The 25575-nt window shown below is 42.2% G+C and overlaps 2 protein-coding genes across 4 annotated transcripts in view; both read right to left on the reverse strand.

Moving 5' to 3' along the window:
* Nucleotides 1-23929, reverse strand: part of LOC129865506 (natural killer cell receptor 2B4-like) — a 54188-nt gene extending 30259 nt beyond the window's left edge. The window contains exon 1 of the mRNA XM_055938356.1: nt 23832-23929. The gene's annotated coding sequence lies outside the window, so the exon portion shown is untranslated. The remainder of the gene's footprint in view (nt 1-23831) is intronic.
* LOC129865507 (natural killer cell receptor 2B4-like) lies at nt 13768-24824 on the reverse strand. Of its 3 annotated transcripts, none has more exons than XM_055938357.1 (7): nt 24438-24824; nt 17527-17829; nt 17018-17287; nt 16745-16864; nt 16480-16538; nt 16319-16396; nt 13768-16189 (listed from the first exon to the last, which is right to left on the reverse strand). In XM_055938357.1, exons 1-7 carry the CDS (start codon nt 24508-24510, stop codon nt 16115-16117), a joined length of 978 nt encoding a protein of 325 aa, XP_055794332.1. In that variant the 5' UTR covers nt 24511-24824; the 3' UTR covers nt 13768-16114. The 3 variants fall into 3 exon arrangements, with proteins under 3 accessions (XP_055794332.1, XP_055794333.1, XP_055794334.1); XM_055938358.1 differs by lacking the exon at nt 24438-24824 and adding an exon at nt 23925-24008; XM_055938359.1 differs by lacking the exon at nt 24438-24824 and adding an exon at nt 19747-20574.
* Between the last annotated feature and the right edge of the window lie 751 nt (nt 24825-25575).

The raw sequence follows: 25575 nt of genomic DNA on the forward strand, positions 1-25575 counted from the left end.
GGGTGATGTTTTTTCTCGCCTGAATGATCTGAATGTAGGATTACAGGGACATTCCGCAACTATATTCAATGTGCGGGACAATGTTGAGGCTATGATTAAGAAGGTGGAGCTCTTCTCTGTCTGCATTAACAAGGACAACACACAGGTCTTTCCATCATTGATTGATTTTTTTGTGTGCAAATAAACTCAAGCTTACGGACAATGTCAAATGTGATGTAGCGATGCACCTAAGTGAGTTGGGTGCGCAATTACAAAAACAACTGGATTTGTTATCCCTTTCATGCCTTCCCTCCAGTCCACTTACCGATATCTGAACAAGAGAGCCTCATCGAAATTGGAACAAGCGGTTCTGTGAAAATCAGAAGTCACTGCCAGATTTCTGGATTGTATCCTGCCTTGGCAAATCGCTCTGTTAAGACACTGATGCCCTTTGCAACCACGTGCCTATGTAAGAGTGGATTCTCGGCTCTCACTAGCAAGAAAACTAAATATAGGCACAGACACTGTGTGTGGAGAATGACCTAATACAACCCAACAATGCAGAGTTAGGTGCATCCTTTCAAGCACATCCTTTTCATTAACTTCTTTGGGCTGCAGGGGCAGTATTGAGTAGCCTGGATAAAAGGTGCCCATTTCAAACGGCCTCGTACTCAATTCTTGCTCATACAATATGCATATTATTATTACTATTGGATAGAAAACACTCTCTAGTTTCTAAAACCGTTTGAATTATATCTGCGAGTAAAACAGAACTCATTTTGCAGCAAACTTCCTAACAGGAAGTGGAAAATCTGAAATCGATGCTCTGTTCTAGGGCCTGCCTATAAATGTCCTTGATATTTATTAGTATATATGCACTTCATATGTCTTCCACTAGATGTCGACAGGCAGTGAGAGAAGAAATGGAGTGTATAACTTGATCTGGGGTCGAATAAAAGCTCTTTGTATGACGTGTCACCGGTTTCCTGTTTTCTGGGGCGCGCGAGAAGGGACCTGGTATTGCCTTCTGAAAAGCTGTCGTTAGAGACGACTAATATCTCCGGCTTTGATTTTATTTGATACATGTGACAATATCATCGTAAAGTATGTTTTTTCAATATAGTTTTATTAGATTATTGAATTTTTTTCGGGACGTTAGGCGTGTTGCTTTGTCTGCGTATGTTCAGGAAGGGGAGCTTCGCGCCACTTTGCTAGCTTTCCATGCTAATTGACTGGAGAAGAGGACATTCTAAATCCAAACAACGATTGTTCTGGACAAAGGACCCCTTGTACAACATTCTGATGGAAGATCATCAAAAGTAGGACCCATTTTATGATGCTATTTCATATATCTGTCGAACATGTTGTACTAGTAGTTTGCGCACAGATTTTGGGCACTCTCTCGCTATAACTAAGCTGGATGTGGTAATGAAGTTATTTTTAGAATTCTAACACGGCAATTGCATTACGAACTAGTGTATCTATCATTTCCTATACAACATGTATTTTTTAGTAATGTTTATGAATAGTTATTTGGTCAGAATATGTGAGTGTCAGAAAAATATCCGGACGTTGTGGGAAAAAGATGCTACGTCAGCACAATGTATAACCACTGATTTCAGCTCTAAATATGCACATTTTCGAACAAAACATAAGTGTATGTATAACCTGATGTTATAGGACTGTCATCTGATGAAGCTTATCAAGGTTAGTCAAAAATTATATATCTTTTGCCTGTTTGTTACGATCGCTAACTTTTGCTACTGGGAAATTGCTTGTGTTTTTGGCTATTGTGGCTACGCTAATATAATGCTATATTGTGTTTTCGCTGTAAAACACTTGATAAATCGGAAATATTGTCTGGAATCACAAGATGCCTGTCTTTCAATTGCTGTACACTATGTATTTTTCAGAAATGTTTTATGATGAGTATTTAGTTATTTGGCGTTGGTGTCTGTAATTATTATGGCTGCTTTCGGTGCAATTTCTGATTGTAGCTGCAATGTAAACTATGATTTATACCTGAAATATGCACATTTTTCTAACAAAACATATGCTATACAATAAATATGTTATCAGACTGTCATCTGATGAAGTTGTTTCTTGGTTAGTGGCTATTTATATCTTTATTTGGTCGAATTTGTGATAGCTACTGATGGAGTAAAAAACTGATGGAGTAAAAAAAAGTGGTGTCTTTTGCTAACGTGGTTAGCTAATAGATTTACATATTGTGTCTTCCCTGTAAAACATTTTAAAAATCGGACATGTGGGGCCTCCCGGGTGGCGCTGTGGTCTAGGGCACTGCATCGCAGTGCTAACTGCGCCACCAGAGTCTCTGGGTTCGCGCCCAGGCTCTGTCGCAGCCGGCCGCGACCGGGAGGTCCGTGGGCTAGCGTCGTCCGGGTTAGGGTGGGTTTGGCCGGTAGGGATATCCTTGTCTCATCGCGCTCCAGCGACTCCTGTGGCGGGCCGGGCGCAGTGCGCGCTAACCAAGGGGGCCAGGTGCACGGTGTTTCCTCCGACACATTGGTGCGGCTGGCTTCCGGGTTGGAGGCGCGCTGTGTTAAAGAAGCAGTGCGGCTTGGTTGGGTTGTGCTTCGGAGGACGCATGGCTTTCGACCTTCGTCTCTCCCGAGCCCGTACGGGAGTTGTAGCGATGAGACAAGATAGTAATTACTAGCGATTGGATACCACGAAAATTGGGGAGAAAAGGGGATAAAATTTAAATAAAAAATTAAACAATTAAAAAAAATCGGACATGTTGGCTGGATTCACAAGATGTGTACCTTTCATATGCTGTATTGGACTTGTTAATGTGTGAAAGTTAAATATTTAAAAAAAATATCTTTTGAATTTCGCGCCCTGCACTTTGAGCTGGCTGTTGTCATAAGTGTACCGGCGTCGGGCTTGCAGCCATAAGAAGTTAATTTGGGAACGAAATTTTTACAAAGTGAAAACAGCACCCCCTATTGAGAAAAGGTTAATCAGAAGCCATTGCCAGATTTCTGGATCGGGCTGCACTCAGAGTATCCTGCCTTGGAAAATCAAGCTGTTAAGACACTGATGCCCCTTGCAACCATGTATCTATGTGAGAGTGGATTCTCGGCCCTTACTAACATGAAAAATAAATATAAGATTATTTACATCCTTTCAAGCGCACACTTTTCATTAACCTGTGGTGAGTTATTGTCACGTTCCTGACCTGTTTTCTGTTAGTTTTGTATGTGTTAGTTGGTCAGGACGTGAGTTTGGGTGGGCAGTCTATGTTTTCTGTTTCTATGTTGGTTTAAAGGGTGACCTAATATGGCTCTCAATTAGAGGCAGGTGGTTTTCATTTCCTCTGATTGAGAGTCATATTAACCTGTTGGGGATGGGGGCGCTGTTTAGACTATTTATGCTAATGTGGCTAATTTTTTAAACGGCTTCCCACAAAATCCTTGATCGTACAATATGCATATTATTATTATTATTGGATAGAAAACAGTCTATAGTTTCTATAGGAGTTGAAATTTTGTCTCTAAGTGGAACAGAGCCCATTCTACAGCAATTTCCCTGACATGGAGTCAGATTTGAGAAACGTTGGCCACTTTTCTGAAGTCATTTAAACGGGCACTGTCGTTGCTATGACTATACGGACACTTCTTACGTCTTCCCCTGGATGCCTTTACGTGATGACGATTCCAACGGGCTCGATTGCTCGTTCACAGGCCCTACAAATGAAAAAAACCTTTAGCTAGCAAGTCTTTTCTTGCTGCGTAACGCGCGTGGAAGACACCGACCCTCTCCTGTTCCAAGCATTAGTTTAGCCTGTTATATTTCTCCGGTCATCTTTTCACTCGTTATAGGAGTTACAAACATCACAAAGTAGTTAATTTAAAGCGTTTTATAGCAATTTATATCCGTTTAGTGCGATTTTGGGACATTTATTTTTGCAACGATGTGAAAAGTTGGGAACGCTTTTCAGTTCATCCCGAACGTAGTTGACATTTCCACATGGCAAGAGGACAGCTTTCCACCAAAAGACGATTTCTCCCAAGAAAGGATCCTTTGCCCAAGATACTGATGGAAGAACAGCTCAAGGTAGGACATTTTTATTATGATAAATCGTGTTTCTGTCGAAACATTTTAGTGGCTTAGGACGCCATGTTTTTTGACGTAGCTTCGCTTGGCGCAAACTGTATTGAAAAGTAAGGATAAATTAAAAAATGTAATAACGCAATTGTATTAAGAATTAAATTGTCTATCAATCCCTGTCCACCCTATATTTTTTAGTCACGTTTATGAGTATTTATGTATAAGAGTAGATCACTGTCTAAGTGGCGCAAGGACGTTTTCTTTACCAGCTTGTCTACATTTCACATTGTCTAACCATGATTTTGGTGGCTAAATATAAACATTTTCGATCAAACTGTATATGCATGTTGTAATGTGATGTTACAGGAGTGTCATCGGAAGAATTCTGAGAAGGTTAGTGAAAAAATTAATATCTTTTGGCGATGTTGACTTTTATCGCTCACTTTGGCTAGAATCAATGCTGGGCTGCTAATTGCTATGTGCTAAGCTAATATAACGATTTATTGTGTTTTCGCTGTAAGACACTTAGAAAATCTGAAATATTGTCTGTATTCACAGGATCTGTGTCTTTCGATTCGTGTATGCTGTGTATTTTTACGAAATGTTTGATGATTAGTAGTTAGGTAAACACGTTGCTCATTGTAATTATTCTAGTCCATTTGTGATGGTGGGTGCAATTGTAAACTATGCCATATACCTGAAATATGCACTTTTTTCTAACAAAACCTATCCCATACCATAAATATGTTATCAGACTGTCATCTAATGAGTTTTTTTGTTGGTTAGGGGCTATAAATATCTTAGTTTAGCCGAATTGGTGATGGCTACTGGTGTTGGTGGACAAATAAAAGATGGTGGAATATGCTAATGTGTTTTTAGGTAATAGATGTACATCTTTACATATTGTGTCTTCCCTGTAAAACATTTTAAAAATCGGAAATGTTGACTGGATTCATAAGATCTGTGTCTTTCATTAGCTGTATTGGACTTTAATGTGTGAAAGTTAAATATTTTAAAAAAATATTTTTTTTGAATTTCGCGGCACTGGTTTTTCAGTGGGGGGGGGGGGGGTGTGCCGCTAGCGCCACGCTGATCCTAGACAGGTTAAGGTAGGTGTTTTCACACTGTTTGTTTGTGGGTGGTTGTCTCCTGTGTTAGTGTCTGTCTATGTTGCACCATATGGGACTGTTTCGGTTTGTTTGTTCATTTTGTTCGTTCGGTTTTTATGTAGTCATTTCCCTGTGCGTGCGTTCTTCGTGTTACATGTAAGTTCTTACGTCCAGGTTTTGTCTACATGCGTTTTGTTATTTTGTTAGTTAATTCAAGTATAGTTCATTTTTTGTCTTCGTTGTTTTGTCGTGTCTAATAAATATCATGTCGAAGTATCACGCTGCGTCTTGGTTCAATCCATGCTCCTCCTCTTCGGATGAAGAGGAAGAGGAGAACCGTTACAGAACCACCCACCGATCCAGAACCAAGTAGCGTGAGTTCGAGCAGCGGCCAAGAGATCAGGACTCATGGACTTGGGAGGAAGTATTAGAGGGAGAAGGACACTGGGCGCACATTGGGGAATATCGCCGCGCTCGTGAGGAGATGGAGGCAGCGAGAGCCCAACAGCGGTGGTATGAGGAGGCAGCAAGGAGACATGGATGGAAGCCGGAGAATCAAGCTCGAGACCGGATTTATGAAGGTACGCGGCTAGCACGGAAGCCCGTGAAGAAACCCCAAAAATTTCTTGGGGGGGGGCTAAGAGGTAGTGGGCCAAGGGCAGGTAGGAGACCTGCGCCCACTTCCCAGGCTAACCGTGGAGAGCGGGAGTACGGGCAGACACCGTGTTACGCAGTAGAGCGCACGGTGTCTCCTGTACGTGTGCATAGCCCGGTGCGGGTTATTCCACCTCCCCGCACTGGTAGGGCTAGATTGAGCGTTGAGCCGGATGTCATGAAGCCGGCCCTACATATCTGGCCACCAGTACGTCTCCTTGGGCCGGCTTACATGGCACCAGCCTTACGCATGGTGTCCCCGGTTCGCCTACATAGCCCGGTGCGGGTTATTCCACCTCCCCGCACTGGTCGGGCGACGGGGAGCATTCAACCAGGTAAGGTTGGGCAGGCTCAATGTTCAAGGGAGCCAGTACGCCTGCACGGTCCGGTATTTCCGGCGTTACCTCCCCGCCCCAGCCCAGTACCACCAGTGCCTACACCACGCACCAGGCTTCCACTGCATTTTCAGAGCCCTGTTCCTCCTCCACGCACTCTTCCTATGGTGCGTGTCTCCAGCCCAGTGCCTCCAGTTCCGGCACCACGCACTAAGCCACCTGTGCGTCTCCAGAGTCCTGTACGCACTGTTCCTTCTCCCCGCACTCATTCTGAGGTGCGTGCTCTCAGCCCGGTACCACCAGTCCCGGTACCACGCACCAGTCCTATAGTGCGCTTTGAGAACTCAGTGTGTCATGTTACCGCTCCCCGCACTAGCCTTGAGGTGCGTGTCTCCAGTCCGGTACCACCAGTTCCGGTACCACGCACCAGGCCTACAGTGCGTCTCAGCCGGTCAGAGTCTGCCGTCTGCCAAGCAGCGCCTGAACTGCCCGTCTGCCAAGCAGTGCCTGAACTGCCCGTCTGCCAAGCAGCGCCTGAACTGCCCGTCTGTCAAGCGGCGCCTGAACTGCCCGTCTGTATTGAGCCTTCAAAGCCGCCCGTCTGCCATGAGCCTGCAAAGCCGCCCGTCTGCCATGAGCCTACAGAGCCGTCCGCCAGACAGGAGCCGCTAGAGCCTTCCGCCAGACAGGAGCCGCTAGAGCCTTCCGCCAGACCGGATCAGCCAGAGCCTTCCGCCAGACCGGATCAGCCAGAGCCTTCCGCCAGACCGGATCAGCCAGAGCCTTCCGCCAGACCGGATCAGACAGAGCCTTCCGCCAGACCGGATCAGCCATAGCCTTCCGCCAGACCGGATCAGCCAGAGCCGTCAGCGAGCCATGAGCGTCCAGAGCCGTCAGCGAGTCATGAGCGTCCAGAGCCGTCAGCCAGCCATGAGCATCCAGAGCCGTCAGCCAGCCATGAGCGTCCAGAGCCGTCAGCTAGCCATGAGCGTCCAGAGCCGTCAGCCAACCATGAGCTGTCCCTCAGTCCAGAGCTGCCATGTATCCAGAACTGCCCCTCAGTCCAGAGCTGTCTCTCTGTCCGAAGCTGCCCTTCAGTCCGGAGTTGCCCCTCTATCCTGAGCTACCTCTCTATCCTGAGCTACCTCTCTATCCTGAGCTACCTCTCTATCCTGAGCTACCTCTCTATCCTGAACTACCTATCTGTCCTGAGCTACCTTGTCCCGGAGCTGTCCCTTATTTTGATGTTACCCGGTATATTAGGAGGGTGGAGTAAGAGGGTGGTCATTCTGAGGGAGAGACGTAAGCTGGGATTGACTATGGTGGGGTGGGGACCTCGCCCAGAGCCTGAGCCACCACCGTGGTCAGATGCCCACCCTGACCCTCTTCTAGACTTTGTGCTGGTGCGCCCGGAGTTCGCACCTTAAGGGGGGGGTTATGTCACGTTCCTGACCTGTTTTCTGTTAGTTTTGTATGTGTTAGTTGGTCAGGACGTGAGTTTGGGTGGGCAGTCTATGTTTTCTGTTTCTATGTTGGTTTAAAGGGTGACCTAATATGGCTCTCAATTAGAGGCAGGTGGTTTTCATTTCCTCTGATTGAGAGTCATATTAAGGTAGGTGTTTTCACACTGTTTGTTTGTGGGTGGTTGTCTCCTGTGTTAGTGTCTGTCTATGTTGCACCATACGGGACTGTTTCGGTTTGTTTGTTCATTTTGTTCGTTCGGTTTTTATGTGGTTATTTCCCTGTGCGTGCGTTCTTCGTGTTACATGTAAGTTCTTACGTCCAGGTTTTGTCTACATGCGTTTTGTTATTTTGTTAGTTAATTCAAGTATAGTTCGTTTTTTGTCTTCGTTGTTTTGTCGTGTCTAATAAATATCATGTCGAAGTATCACGCTGCGTCTTGGTTCAATCCATGCTCCTCCTCTTCGGATGAAGAGGAGAACCGTTACAGTTATTCACAATTTTCAATGAACAAATAAGGTTTTATATGTAAGATGGTTAAATAAAGAGCAAAATTATTGATTATTATTATATTATTATTTATGCCATTACCCAATAAGAGCTCTATGTCACTTCCCATGAGCCAGGTTGTGACAAAAACTCACTCATTCTTATGTTTAATAAATGTATTGTTTTCTGTGTGTGTGGCAGGCTTACAATGATGCCAAAAATAATATGGTCCCATTACAAAAACTCCAAATACTGGTTTGTTTTTCAAAAAAGAAGCCTGAAACCTTGAATAAAGATTGTTGGCATCTAGTTTAAGCCATAGGAATTGCATTTTAGGTGACGGAGATGTATAGAAACAATAGGTTTCCATAATCAGAGCCTGGGAGGTGAAAAAAAAAAAATCTGGTCAGATTTTCTTCTGATTTTTGCCCGCCATATCAATTATGTTATAGTCTCAGACATTATTTTAACAGTTTTAGAAACTTCAGAGTGTTTTCTATCCAATGCAACCAATTATATGCATATCCTGGCTGGGCCTGAGTAACAGGCAGTTTATTTTGGCCAGTGTGTTCATTTTCATCTAGGCTTCGTATACCTGCGGAAGTGTTTGCATGACTTCTTCTGCATGCTCATAGGTCGGTGTGGCTGAGGGACATGAAACACCTGCCAACTTTCTCGTTAGGTAGTGAGTCCCAGGTTACTGACAAAGGCCCCTCTTCTACGTTTCAGGTAACATCTTGTGGTGATGTCACTTCCTGTGATTTGTGGTCTCTGTGGCAACCTGTTTCTGTTTCTCAGGAGCAGTGACAATGACCGGGCTGCTGGGTGTCTGTCTGACAACATAAACATAAACACATAGACACAGAAACACCCTAACTGGAACAGTGACCATACACCACTGATGTCATTAATCGTCATGACCTGTCTGTAGGATGAGGAGGCAATATGGGAGAACTGGTAGTCATGCATACGTAGATTACTATGCGGAATTCAACACAGAAATGAAAATATTTAATATTGTTTCCCTTTAGATACCACACCCTGGCTAATGAGTCTTACCTTTGCTTACTTGGAAGATCCCTTTGCCATCATAGATGTGCATGTCCACAATTCAATATTAAAAAGGAAATGATACACAGTTCCAGTACTAACCAGCTCCTCAGAACTCCAGCAGAGTATATGACATCAATAAAATTGAGAAGAACCGTTCTTTTCAGGCACACTCTTCCCCCAAAAAGTAATTCTGAAAATCTCAACGGGTCTTCAGCTGATGGGGTAAGACTTTTGAACTTTGCTCATGGGGCATTTATGTTATATTTCTCAAGATTCAATGGGTAGATATAATTAAGTCCAAAAATGTATGTAGAAATAGCAGATTGCCCTTTAACTCACACATTGTGGAGTCAGAGATCTATACTAGGCAGAAAGGAGGTTTGACCAAATTAGGTTTTATGGAAAAGTTGATGATGATGATGACAATATCTATTTACTGTAAGAAAGCACTCATGCCATCTGGTGGATACATTTATTTTAATTAAAAAGCACAATGCAAACATACTGTAAAAGTACGGGCCATTCACAAGAATACATGAATAATACTTGTTGGGAAATTCATATACAAATATGTTATTCTATCATCTGAATGACAGATATAAATCAACATCACAATTCAATACACAATACAGATACAATTATTGTAGCTGCAGATAAGATCCATCATCATTACACCTTATAATAAAAACATCTGTTACAGTGAAACACAATTAAACCATGCTTAAATACAATATACCTGTTGGTAAATAAAATAAGAAACAAATCCTTAATGTACAATATGTTATTGTTTGTGTGTGTGTGTTTGCTTGTGTACCTTGACCTTCTATAATCCATGTTGCTGGGTTCCTTCTGCTCCCTCCTCTGATGGTGTGTCCCTCCATCCCTCCTTCTCCACATTGTTCCATCTGTCCATCACACCATTACCTCCATCCCTCCATCTTTCCATCCTTCCATCCCTCCATCCTTCCATCATTCCATCCTTCCATACCACCATCCCTCCAACCCTCCATATTTCCATCCCTCCATCCCTTCCCCCTCAAGGACCTGCAACATATCACCACACAAAGTTGTTTAGGACATGCAGTCAAATAAAATCTTTAGAATAAAACAAAGATACATATTTTAAATAGATACAGTATACTTTGATATCAGAGCATTAGTTCCATATTAGTATCATATTAAGTATCAATAGCATATGGTTATTATTCTTACCTGGTGCTGAACCTGGCTTCACTTGAGAATAGACTGAATCTGCCTCAGGTGGGGTTGATGTTTCTGTAAGGAGTGAGAATAAAACTTCAGAAAAATATGACAGTTTTATACAGATTATTATACAGCTAGTCAATATGGGGTCAAAGAAGTGTGAGGTTATGATACGGGGAATATTGAAGGAGGGATGTCCAGTCTTACCTTTCTTCTTCTTGGCTTTGGCCTTCTGTTTAAGGTCAACCTCAGCATAGGTCACATCAACAGGTCCAGTTGCTGCTGAAAATTGATATTTCCAGTCAACAAATGAAGGAAGTAGCTTATTGAATATTCTGCATCTTCATTGAAACTCCAAAATCGCACATTTAGATTTCACTGACTGCCAACCTGTAGAATGAGTCTTACCTGTAGTCTTCCCCGTCTTGACCTCAGAATAGACTTGATTTTCTTTGAGAACTTGTACGTTTTCATCAAATTTGATGAGTAAAAAACACTGCTACATTTTGTATTAATTAATATGACAGTTGAGTATTACTTTTCTTCTTCTTGTCCAACTTTTTGAGTTGAATCTGTGCGTACGTCACCTCACTTGATGCAGCACCAGCATCTGAAATATACAGGTAATACACTAATATCTCTACTTACTGTTAGTATGTTAGTAATATTAAACATATGAAGAACAACTGCAACAACAACTATATACTGTATTCATGCTTAACTTAACATAGTGTACAGTACCGCTGTCATTACTGTCAGAGGGATTGATTGTATCATAGATGTTAGCGCCACCTGTTGGTCAAAGAAGAGAGAGATAGATTAATTGGATGGTTTTCCCTCAGCTTGCCTAGAGACATAGAGTACGGTAACATGTTGTATACAAAGTGGATGGGGAAAAGTCAGTGTGTGAAGTTACAGAGAGGATAGAGTGGTCTGGATTAAGCGACTGACCATGCTGCAGATGTGTATACACATCATCAGGAGCCTGGCCCTGGGTAGATCCTTGGTCCTGTTGGGGGTCCAGGTTGGTCCTCTGGGGCTGGGGGGGCCTATAGGGAGAGAGATAGTCATGAAACACACAGATTAGATTTTACTGTATGAAAAGGAACGTATTTGAAAGACAGGTGTACTCGTGATAATATTCTGTTTCAACATGAACCTGTAATGAATAATGCATATTATAATACTGTTTTAAACTTTTGTAATTAGACATTTTTCTCCTAAACATGGACCAAAAAGTTAAATGAGAAATTATAAAAGTCTCACCTTTGGCATTTTTATATCGACACAGCAGTACCAGGAGAATGGCAAGTAGAACACCATTAACAACCAGGCCCACAATCACTCCTACTAGGACTGATGTAGAGGGTCCAGGAGTTACACCTGGAGAGAGAACAGCAAATCACTATCAGGTTCTGAGGTAGTTGTAGAAAATAAATAAAGTAGTGGACAAAGCAAAACATTACTACACATTCCTACACAGACACGTACACACACACAACATCATCCACAGTGATAGTGACAGGATCACTGATTATTGATGATATGGATCTGGACTGGATCTCTCCCTGACACCAGTAGAGACCCTGGTCAGACTCAGCAGCTCTACTGATGGTGAAGGTGGCTCCTGTTGTAGTGTGTCTGCCAGACAAGGTCACTACTTTCTTAGTGTTGTCTTTGTACCATGTATACCTCCAGCCACTGTCAGACCCCACTGAACATGTCAGAGTTACTGTCTCTCCAGTGTCTTCAAGGTTTGGATTCACGGTCAGCGTAGTTTCAGGCAGAGCTAAGGAAACAAAGACCAGAATGTAAATTCTGGATACATGCTTGGTTATTTAAAATTATTTATCTGTTGAAGTTAAGTTTTGATTAAAGTTTATTTTAATAGGGGTATGTTGACTCCATTCAGTTAGAATTTAGTGTTTACAGTACGGTATTTACATTAACCCTCCTTGGCTCAGAATTCAGAAAGTCCAGATAGTGATTGAAGATAAATAATGAACTCACCAGTGACGTTGATGTGGAGAGATAAAATGAGATATGAATTTTGGGGCGGTCTTGTCCTTGTCCCGTCGTACTGGTTCTGACCAGCCTGGCCAGAGAGAGAGATGCTGGTGGTTTAACTGGTCTGACCTGAAATCTGTTCTTTATTTATTAACCAGTGGTAAGTTCAGCCTGTGAAGTCTGACATATCACAATGCAGCTTCTATCAGATACAGAGGTACCATACTCTGGAATTTTTATCTTCACATTGTCAAAACCTCATCATCCCTCAATAACTTAAAGCGAAGACTTGGGGTCAGCCTGATGAACCAAACTACCCAATAATCCCCTTCATGTAGCCTAACTCTCACTCACACACTCAAACACATGTACACACATATAATCAAATATGTTGTTTTTTTTGTTTACTGAATATACACTGCTCAAAAAAATAAAGGGAACACTTAAACAACACAATGTAACTCCAAGTCAATCACACTTATGTGAAATCAAACTGTCCACTTAGGAAGAAACAATAATTGACAATACATTTCACATGCTGTTGTGCAAATGGAATAGACAAAAGGTGGAAATTATAGGCAATTAGCAAGACACCCCCAATAAAGGAGTGAGTCTGCAGGTGGTGACCACAGACCACTTCTCAGTTCCTATGCTTCCTGGCTGATGTTTTGGTCACTTTTGAATGCTGGCGGTGCTCTCACTCTAGTGGTAGCATGAGACGGAGTCTACAACCCACACAAGTGGCTCAGGTAGTGCAGCTCATCCAGGATGGCACATCAATGCGAGCTGTGGCAAGAAGGTTTGCTGTGTCTGTCAGCGTAGTGTCCAGAGCATGGAGGCACTACCAGGAGACAGGCCAGTACATCAGGAGACGTGGAGGAGGCCGTAGGAGGGCAACAACCCAGCAGCAGGACCGCTACCTCCGCCTTTGTGCAAGGAGTAGCACTGCCAGAGCCCTGCAAAATGACCTCCAGCCGGCCACAAATGTGCATGTAGATAGATAGATAATGTAGGCCTCCCCTCAAACCGTTGCTAAGTTGTCAGGTGGCAAGCCTAGAGAACTAACCTTAGTTGTATTTACCTTGTAGTGTGCAGAGTTTGAGACGTTGTGTGAAGAAACAAGGTAAACATCTGTGGTTTCTTATCGCCCCCTTCAGGACAGACCTGTAAATACTCAACATTCTTGTCGAACACAATATAGAAACTAAGATGTGATTGGTCACATGGCAACAACATAACCACTCAGTCTACTGGGTCTGTCCCATTATTCCTTCCTCTCTCTATGTCATCATATTAGTTTATATTATATGTTTCTCAGGCTCATGCTACAACCTGAATAAAAGCTGTAGTGACCAACAACTCCATTTCTCTGCAGTCAGAAAACACAGGGTAACCAAACAACGTCATCATCAGTTGCCACATTTATTGTGCATATATGACATACTTTATATTCTATGAATGAAACATTTTCTTGTCCAATAAGGGAAATAGTTAGCTAACAATATTCAAAATCCAGAGAAATATAATAATCATCATCATCGCAGAGTTGCACATAAAGTGTACTCCATTCTAAGTCTCTGGCAAGTCTTCTGGACCCCTACAGTTCCTGTGGCTGTGACACGAATGGGGCTTTGACAGAATTAGAAAGGTACAGATGCTAAAAGAGAAACAGAAAAAATAGCATCTGATGTCATGTTCATCTCTACACAACTTCCTCTTACTGTAAAAGTAAATGGACACATCAGATCTGTGGTCTTTTTGTGGGAGGAAGAGAGAACTATAGTATGTATCAGAGAAGAAACTTAGTGGATTAAACATAGTTGTACAAAAAGTGAAGTCAATATTATATTTATCATACCTGGTCAAGTTGACATGTTCAGTACAATCTTTAATGTCACTAAGAGAGGTGTCAAAGGTTTGACGTCATGGCATGTTTATCATTTGGTTTATGTTGTAGCTATTTGGAGGTCAACTGCATGTAGATGTTCTTGAGTTACAGTCTGTCAAATGTTCAAAGTAATAACCCAGGAAAGTACTGATCACAGTGATAGATTGAATGTAAAAGATAAATTAATAAGTGTAACGGTGGTCCTCCTCCTCTTCAACCGAAGAGGAGGAGTAGTGATGGAACCAAGGTGCAGCGGGTTGTGAATACATAATTTATTTACAGAAAGACGAAAAAACACGAACTTCACTATAACTAACAAAACAACAAACGGAGTAGACAGACCTGGAAGACGAACTTACATTAAACACGAAGAACGCACGAACAGGGAAAATAGACTACACAAAATGACGATGTACAAAAAACAAACCGAACAGTCCCGTATGGTGCGACAAACACTGACACAGGAGACAACCACCCACAACGAACACTGTGAAACAACCTACCTAAATATGACTCTCAATTAGAGGAACGCCAAACACCTGCCTCTAATTAAGAGCCATACCAGGCAACCCTAAACCAACATAGAAACAGACAACATAGAATGCCCACCCAAACTCACGTCCTGACCAACTAACACATACAACAAACTAACAGAAATAGGTCAGGAACGTGACAATAAGTGAACTACAGAATATGTATGCTGCTAGCATGATCTCTTCACAGGTTGATTTTCAGAATGGTTTGTTTCAATACCTGTGTATTTGCATGTACTATGACTGGTTGATTAATCTTATGCTACACAAACATAGATAACATACATTTTTCTAAACTAATCCAATCTGTTACTAGTTGGACTTATTTCACACATTACTGTTATGGCTGTTCCAGTTTATATGATTTAGGTAGTCTCAATAATCAATCTTCTCTACCCCAACAGTCATTCTGAATGCAGGTTGCATGTGACTGAAATGTTAAATAGTTGGATATCCTAACTTTGACTGGATTCCAATAGAAATGACACATCCCTTTGCAAGCCGGCATAATTTGACTAAACCAGGAGTTTCAGACCAGTGTGTTAGGGTGTAACTAGGCCCTCAGGGGCTTTATGATATATGTAATGTGTTGTCATAATGAGTTTAATTTTAAAGATAACATATCCACTTAGACATTCACTTGGTGAAGGCTACAGTACTGAAAACCATTCAATACAACAATCATGCCTCTGCTGCTAACAAATACAGTCGTGAGTGTTAATTACAATTCACTCTAAATGCAAAGCACTCAAGGCATGCAAATAGGGTAGAATTCTTTTTGATTCTCTGAACAGCATATTTTTTTTAGAATGAACGGAATTCCATCTGATTATTGGGACAGACATGAATGCGATTTTGGACATGCGGACAAATCAAATAAGATCATCTACAATCAACACGCAACCAAGGCTCTAAAGCATATACTCTCTGATTACAACCTCATTGATGCCTGGCGAGCACATAATCCTAACGCAAAAGACTACATCAACCTAACTAATCAATGTCATACTAGTATCTAAAACAATTTTCTTTAATCTTGAAAATATAAATTTTTTATATGAGCTTGTCTGATCACCACGCCTTCTACTGCTTATTACACATTTCCGAATCTTCTAACTGTAACTAGGCCTTCAAAGAAAGATATAAGGCATTATGATATACCGTATATATGAGAATCATCAAAGGGAGAAGGAAATAAAGCAAATAGTGTAGGTTGTGATGAAATTAAACAGTAACATCTAGGCCTATCTACAGAATATACACGTGTAAGATGCAGAGGATGCAGAGGGTTCTATGGAAGGCCCAGCCTATGACCTCATCCTGTTCAGCTCACAGTACTTCCTGGTAGGGAGACTGGGGGCCTTCTGGGCGTCCAAATGTAATCTTGTCATACAGAGTCTGCGGCTACATGTGACAGATAATCAAGAAGAAACTGTTTCAGCATCAAGAAAGGTATAGACTATTCTCAAAGTAGACTACATAGTCTTCCATTCAATCACAGACATTTTACCATTATGACCATTTATATCTTACCTTGTTCAATCTTGGGATAACCAGATCACTGACAGTTTCATAGATGGATATTGGGTTTACCTGACTGTTTGATCTTGTCTGGAATCAAAATACAGCCCATTACAATTCAGTACATACAGCTTCACACATTCAGATACATAATAATGACAATGCATACTTACATCTCTACTTCTTGTGTTGTCCATAACATCAGCATATATTGTGTTGTCAGTTAGATCTTCTGTGATTTTTATAAGAACAAAATATCAACCAATCAGAAACATTTCATACAGAATATCAACAAACATACCCAGGAATTAATGAGGGGTCTCACTCTTTTTCTAATTTCTAGCAAATCCCCCCCAAAATCATATCAGCTGAAGAATACTTCTAGAACCAACAGAAATGTCACCTTAAGTATAGTGGAGGCCCCTAAGCTGTACATACCTGTGTTATTTCGGCCCCTGCAGTAGCACACTACCACAGCTACAGTGAGGATCAGCACCACAGCACCTCCCACTGTTACTCCAATGTAGATGGTATACCACGCCAGTCCTGTCACATATTCTACAAAACACATGATTAGACTATACAATATGATAAAGACTGAATGGCTCTATATCAATGTACAGTACATCCAATGTAATCACATTGCGTTCAACATTATCGTATAAGCACACTGAAAAGTGTATGGAAGGGATTATTATGATATCTAGGTACCTGGGGTGGTTGTGTCATTACTGCACTTTACTGTTGCAGAGGCAGTTTTCCAACTGACTAGGTTGGTGGCGTTGCACTTTACACTGATGTTTCTCTCGGCTGGTGAGAGAGAGAAGTAAATCTGCTGCGCATCCCCGTAGATCTCATTGTCTCTCTCCCAGGTGTAAGTAATGTTGTGGTAGCAGGACACGTTGCACACCAGCCGTATCGTACAGGAGTGGTTGGCCAATAGCTTGATGTCTGTCTGGATCGCCACCTTAGATATAGGCTCTGACCAACCAGGAGAGAGATGAAGACTCATAATCAGTCTTCTAAATGAACCCTACCATAGCCATACCACCAGGAGATAGATGACTTGAAAATGTGATGGATATTTAACAAAGCATGGTGAGTCAGGTCAGTATAAAACCACAAAACCTGTGTTGTAGTTTAAAGATCATCATCCATGGTTATGGATATAAATTAGAATGATATTTAAAATAGGATGCAAAAAGATGAAAACAGCCTACCGTGGACCTTCAGAGTGATGGTCTTACTGTCAATCTGACCTTTATCCCCTTCGCCTGTAAGTAGAAAATCCCCTGAGTCTTGCAGTGTCAGCTCTCTGACTGTTAAACTAAAGTTTTTAGTGTTCATCTTTAGTCTCCCCTCAAACTGGGATCCAGGTGAATATACAACTTCTGAGTTGAATTCTGCAATTTCCTTTCCCATATACTTCCACACCAAGGATTTCAAATGTCCATTCTCTATGCCTGCCAGCAGCTCCACGGAGTCCCCCACTCTCTTGTTGATGATCAGAGGAACATCTACACCTGAAACACACAAATAAATACGTTATAAAGGTGAAATAAAAAATAAAAAATTCTGACATCAGTCAATGGTTGCACACTATATTACAATGATCTTATTACTGTATAATTATTCATGTAAGTACGATGTAGCAAGTGATGTAATTACTCATTGTTACACTCTAATACTTGTTACAGTGTGACTGTAATACTTGTGTGCCTACATTAATAATTACACAATAATACACTACAATGCAAAGTCCTACCTAATCAATAATAGATAATAATGGATTGGATTTATAATTTCCAGGATTCTTTTATGCTGTACGTGGAACTTAGCATATTTTCACTTTATATCTTTATGTATCTGAGTGTGTGGGTCCTATTTTACTTCATTAAAGTCCACTCCTCCCCCACATTCAGTAGAACAGGATGAGATGACAGGAAAAGAGAAGTGGGGGTGGATCTGATAACCCCTCCTCAGCTCACAAGTACAAATACCACTGTGTTTACTGTGTAATTATTCACCAGAAATGCATCATATACTGCATGGGCAACATTATAATTACATATCAGTCTTAAGTAATGTTTTATAAACCCTTATAAAAAAAATGTCAGTCATGAATTAAGACTAAATACAGTTACAGTTCATTGAAGAATTTAAGACATAACTGCAGTTATCCTAGTCTGGCAATGTATCATATTATGAAATAGAAACAATAATTTGATACTGTCCCATATGACCTTAAATGTAATGAATGACAGCCTTTAGGCACAGGGTCATAAGATCTAAACCAGGCCAGAACTTGTCCGTGTAGACCAATTTGGGTTTCCTGCAGAATCAATACATCATGTTATGTTCCTGAATATAGGTATTATGTAGGTGTTGTCAAACAGTAATAAAGCAAATGGTTCGAGATATCCAACCAATCACTGATGACAAGGCATTCTTACAGGCAACACAAACCATGTAAAAACCAACAAGGAAGTTAGAGAAAGCTTATGGTTTTCCTTACTTTATCATGCAAGCAAGCACATGTAATAGATCCTGTTTGGGGATGATTCTACCCTCTTGGTTTCACATTAGAATAAGGAGACCGTTGAAAAGACCCTAAGCAGCCAACTGACTAAAGTCAGTAAGTGGTTATCCATTTAGGCAAGACAGAATGTATCCTGTTTGGTTCCAAACACAAAGTGAAAAACTCTCCAACTTCTCGGTCAAGTTTAATGACGTAGCGGTGAAGGAAAAATGCTCTGTTACATTCATTGGGATGTGAACTGGACCAACACATGACATGTGAACTTGTGGCTCTGAAGGCCATTGGGAATGTTCACTCCAGGACCAAGTTCCTGGCAAAGGTAGCCAAGTTCCTGGATAGAGAGACAATGAGGACCCTGGCAACATCTCTGATACAGGGCCACTATGACTATGCTTGTATCTCATGATTCAGTGGCATAACAAAACATCTGAAGGACAAACTTCAATCGGCCCAAAACAAACTAAAGGGACAGTTTCCAGTTGATCTGGTGGTGGTGCAGATTAAACTGTTGATGGTTTTTAAAGAGATACATGACCTTTCCCCCAGTTACCTGTCTGGTTATTTTAATTTCATTGGAGACTCTCATAGCATCACACCAGAGCCAGTGTTGCCAATATGAGACCGCAGCTCTATAGGAGCATGGCTGGAAAAAGCTCTTTCCTTAACACTGGTGCAGAGGAATGGAATGGTGTACCAAACCATATAACATCTGTCAATACACTAGGGAGTTTAAATAACTTCCGGCGCCGACAGAGATGGCCGCCTCGCTTCGCGTTCCTAGGAAACTATGCAGTATTTTGTTTTTTATGTGTTATTTCTTACATTGGTACCCCAGGTAATCTTAGGTTTCATTACATACAGTCGGGAGGAACTACTGAATATAAGAGCAACGTCAACTCACCATCATTACAACCAGGAATATGACTCTCCCGAAGCGGATCCTGTGTTTTGCCTTCCACCCAGTACAATGGATCTGATCCCAGCCGGCGACCCTAAACAACGACGCCGTAAAAGGGGCAAACAAAGCGGTCTTCTGGTCAGGCTTCGGAGACGGGCACATCGCGCTCTACTCCCTAGCATACTACTCGCCAATGTCCAGTCTCTTGACAACAAGGTTGATGAAATCCGAGCAAGGGTAACATTCCAGAGAGACATCAGAGACTGTAACGTTCTTTGCTTCACGGAAACATGGCTCACTCGAGAAACGCTAACGGAGTCGGTGCAGCCAGCTGGTTTCTTCACGCATCGCGCCGACAGAAACAAACATCTTTCTGGTAAGAAGATGGGCGGGGGTGTATGCCTTATGATTAACGAGACCTGGTGTGATCATAACAACATACAGGAACTCAAGTCATTCTGTTCACCTGATTTAGAATTCCTCAAAATCAAATGTCGACCGCATTATCTACCAAAGGAATTCTCTTCGATTATAATCACAGCCGTATATATTACCCCCCAAGCAGACACATCGAAGGCCCTGAACGAACTTTATCTGACTCGATGTAAACTGGAAACCACACACCCTGAGGCTGCATTCATCGTAGCTGGGGATTTTAACAAGGCTAATCTGAAAACAAAACTCCCTAAATTCTATCAGCATATCGATTGCGCAACCAGGGCTGGTAAAACCTTGGATCATTGTTATACTAACTTCCGCAACGCATATAAGGCCCTCCCCCGCCCTCCTTTCGGAAAAGCTGACCACGACTCCATTTTGTTGCTTTCAGCCTACAAACAGAAACTAAAACAGCAAGCTCCCGCGCTCAGGTCTGTTCAACGCTGGTCCGACCAATCTGATTCCACGCTTCAAGACTGCTTCGATCACGTGGATTGGGATATGTTCCGCATTGCGTCCAACAACAACAACATTGACGAATACGCTGATTCGGTGAGCGAGTTCATTAGAAAGTGCATTGACGATGTCGTACCCACAGCAACGATTAAAACATTCCCAAACCAGAAACCGTGGATTGATGGCAGCATTCGCGTGAAACTGAAAGCGCGAACCACTGCTTTTAACGAGGGCAAGGTGACAGGAAATATGACCGAATACAAACAGTTTAGCTATTCCCTCCGCAAGGCAATCAAACAAGCTAAGTGCCAGTATAGAGACAAAGTAGAGTCGCAATTCAACAGCTCAGACACAAGAGGTATGTGGCAGGGTCTACAGTCAATCACGGATTACAAAAAGAAAACCAGCCCTGTCGCGGACCAGGATGTCTTGCTGCCAGACAGACTAAATAACTTTTTTGCTTGCTTTGAGGACAATACAGTGCCACTGACACGGCCCGCTACCAAAACCTGCGGGCTCTCCTTCACTGCAGCCGAGGTGAGTAAAACATTTAAACGTGTTAACCCTCGCAAGGCTGCAGGCCCAGACGGCATTCCCAGCCGCGTCCTCAGAGCATGCGCAGACCAGCTGGCTGGTGTGTTTAAGAACATATTCAATCAATCCTTATCCCAGTCTGCTGTTCCCACATGCTTCAAGAGGGCCACCATTGTTCCTGTTCCCAAGAAAGCTAAGGTAACTGAGCTAAACGACTACCGCCCCGTAGCACTCACTTCCGTCATCATGAAGTGCTTTGAGAGACTAGTCAAGGACCATATCACCTCCACCCTACCTGACACCCTAGACCCACTCCAATTTGCTTACGGACCCAATAGGTCCACAGACGACGCAATCGCAACCACACTGCACACTGCCCTAACCCATCTGGACAAGAGGAATACCTATGTGAGAATGCTGTTCATCGACTACAGCTCAGCATTTAACACCATAGTACCCTCCAAACTCGTCATCAAGCTCGAGACCCTGGGTCTCGTCCCCGCCCTGTGCAGGGTAGGTAACAACATCTTCACCCCGCTGATCTTCAACACTGGGGCCCCACATGGGTGCGTTCTGAGCCCTCTCCTGTACTCCCTGTTCACCCACGACTGCGTGGCCATGCACGCCTCCAACTCAATCATCAAGTTTGCGGACGACACAACAGTGGTAGGCTTGATTACCAACAACGACGAGACGGCCTACAGGGAGGAGGTGAGGGCAATCTGAATGTGGTGTCAGGAAAATAAACTCACACTCAACGTCAACAAAACAAAGGAGATGATTGTGGACTTCAGGAAACAGCAGAGGGAGCACCCCCCTATCCACATCGACGGGACAGTAGTGGAGAAGGTGGAAAGTTTTAAGTTCCTCGGTGTACACATCACGGAAAAACTGAATTGGTCCACCCACACAGACAGCGTTGTGAAGAAGGCGCAGCAGCGCCTCTTCAACCTCAGGAGGCTGAAGAAATTTGGCTTGTCACCAAAAGCACTCTCAAACTTCTACAGATGCACAATCGAGAGCATCCTGTCGGGCTGTATCACCGCCTGGTACGGCAACTGCTCCGCCCACAACCATAAGGCTCTCCAGAGGGTAGTGAGGTCTGCACAACGCATCACCGGGGGCAAACTACCTGCCCTCCAGGACAATTACACCACCCGATGTCACAGGAAGGCCATAAAGATCATCAAGGACAACAACCACCCAAGCCACTGCCTGTTCACCCCGCTATCTTCCAGAAGGCGAGGTCAGTACAGGTGCATCAAAGTAGGGACCGAGAGACTGAAAAACAGCTTCTATCTCAAGGCCATCAGACTGTTAAGCAGCCACCACTAACATTTAGTGGCCGCTGCCAACATACTGACTCAACTCCAGCCACTTTAATAATGGGAATTGATGGAAATTATGTAAAAATGTATCACTAGCCACTTTAAACAATGTCACTTAATATAATGTTTACATACCCTACATTACTCATCTCATCTCATATGTATATGTATATACTGTACTCTATATCATCTACTGCATCTTGCCATCTTTATGTAATACATGTATCACTAGCCACTTTAAACTATGCCACTTTATGTTTATATACCCTACATTACTCATCTCATATGTATATTCTGTACTCTATACCATCTACTGCATCTTGCCTATGCCGTTCTGTACCATCACTCATTCATATATCTTTATGTACATATTCTTTATCCGTTTACACTTGTGTGTATAAGGTAGTAGTTGTGGAATTGTAGGTTAGATTACTTGTTGGTTATTACTGCATTGTCGGAACTAGAAGCACAAGCATTTCGCTACACTCACATTAACATCTGCTAACCATGTGTATGTGACAAATACAATTTGATTTGATTTGATATATACCTTAAGACAGTGCTTCTCAATTATTTTCTGTTACGCCCCCCCCCTAGGAATAAGTAATAAGTAAACGCCGCGACTGTAAATAGTATAATTTGTCTATAAAATTGTTATAAGAACACCTCTGCATAACATTGTATCCTTATTAACATTAAAGAAAACAAAAAAAGAAAAAAGAAAGAAATATAGATCAACTTACAACAAAGAATAACTTTATTAACATTGTTTTTTAGTCTGTAACAGAAAAGACTTAAAGTGCATCAATTTGCCTGAAATTTAAAAAAAAATTCAAGCCTTATTTAAACTGTAAACATTTTTTGACCATTTGATACTGAAAAATAAAATAAAATATAATCAATGAATAATAATACATTCAAATTGATCAGCAACATTAACTCAGGAGCACAATATATGAAACACTGACCTATAAAACAAAAATGAATAAAACAATTTGTGCTGATTTAAAAAAAATCTAAATGAGGAAGTCATAGTTTTTATTTTTGCAGCACTTGCGTCATCCAGCATGACAGAGACCATGTCTAATGCTGCAGGTAGTATCAGCACTGAGCAATTTGGTACGCCACCTTATATGATGCTAACAGTGCTCGCTGGTTTACTGAAGTAGCATTCACAAAGCGGGACGATTGTTGGCAATATTCGGCACGTTTTCGCTGAAAAAACTAAAGCGGCTTATCAGCGTGATTGGGATGTAATGTCTTTAAGTGACGCCTTAATTTATTTGGCTTCATGCTGTCCGCTGCCAACGTTTTTAGACACAGTAAACATACCGGTCTTTCCTCCTCTCCCACCGTAGTCACAGTGAAGCAAAGCGCTACATACGCGTCGTCATATTTCCTCGTCTTAGCTTTCGGGAGACTTACGTTTGTCTCATTATCTCCGTCTCTCTCCGCCTTTCTTTTCATCCCTGTTAAATATTTTTCCATGGTGTCTCTTAAGGGTTTGTTATCTGCACTTCATATATCTTCATATATCCTGCTCTGTGCTATGTGCTCTTGTTCGGTGCAAAAAAAACCTACTCCCTGCAGCAAAAAAAAGCATGTACCCCGGGGTCACACGCGCCCCACTATTTGAGAAGGACTGCCTTAAGACATGGTTTATGTGCAAAATGCTTCAAAACTGTGCAAGTATAATTGTTTCAATGAACGTTACTTGGTAATCTATTTTATTCCTTTTACGGGTTCCTCTCTATTCATGAGATGTATTTGAGATGTATTTTGTTTTCATGTTATCTTGTGTACACTGTATTTTTGTTTTATTGTATATTCAAGAGGACCACAATGGGGATACGTTTTTAAACTTATTTGTGTCATCCGCGTTGATGGTTCTACTGTGTTTAAAATGTTGAAATAAATAAGAATAGTTACAGAACTTACCATAGTGGAGGTTGGAGAGTAGGAGAAGTAGTATTCCCTGTTTGGAGAAGCAGGAGATGGGACCACCAGACATCTCTTTAAGGCGTTGGCTGTTTCCTATGGCTGTATGTCCTTATCTATCACTGTCACTGGTAGCTAGCAGTTGACTATCCAAAACACACAGAGAAGATAGAGCAGAGACTTCCTTTTGATGAGGGCTGCTGTTCTATAAAATAAGCTGCTGCTGGTTGTGTGGTTCATGGTCATGGTGTTTCACAGACACCGGTAGCTTTGTTACTTTATGAGCAGACCACTCAATGTTGCAGAGAAAGAGAAAGGAGGGAGATAGATGGCTCGGGGGAAGAAAGAGAAAGACAGAGAGAGAGATTGAGACAGAGACAGAGAAAGAGAAAGAAAGACAGAGAGAGAGAGGGGATGGGGGGGGGGTTAGAGAGAGAGGGGGGGGGGGAGTGGGGGGGTGGAGAGAGAGAGAAAGAGCAAAAATGTCATAACACTGTCTGTGCAGTTTCATCTTGGCTTCATATAACTGCAGAAGTGTTTGCATGACTTCTTCTGCATGCTCATAGGTCAGTGTGACTGAGGGACATGAAACACCTGCCAACTTTTTCGGAAGGTAATGGGTCCCAGGTTACTGATAGAGGCCCCCCTTCTACGTTTCATATAACAGCTTGTGGTGATGTCACTTCCTGTGACTGTTTCTCAGGAGCAGTGACAATGACCTGGCTGCCGGCTGTCTGTCTGACCACTTAGACATTAACACATAGACACAGAAACACCCTAACTGGAACAGTGACCTCCCAGACCATGCAGGGACACTGAAAATATCAGTCAGAGTCATACACCACTAATGTCATTAATCGTCATGACCTGTCTGTAGGATGAGGAGGCAATATGGGAGAACTGGTAGTCATTCGTACGTAGGTTACTAGCTCCTCAGAACTCCTGCAGAGTATATGACATCATAAAACTGAGAAGAACTGTTCTTTTCAGGCACACTTTTCCCCCAAAAGTAATTCTTAAAATGTCAACGGGTCTTCAGCAGATGGGGTACGGCTTTTGAACTTTGCTCATGGGGCATTTATGTTATATTTCTCAAGATTCAATGGGTAGATATAATTAAGTCCATAAATGGATGCAG

The sequence above is a fragment of the Salvelinus fontinalis genome, chromosome 11 (assembly GCF_029448725.1).
Source record: "Salvelinus fontinalis isolate EN_2023a chromosome 11, ASM2944872v1, whole genome shotgun sequence".
In the NCBI taxonomy this organism is placed as follows: Eukaryota; Metazoa; Chordata; class Actinopteri; order Salmoniformes; family Salmonidae; genus Salvelinus; species Salvelinus fontinalis.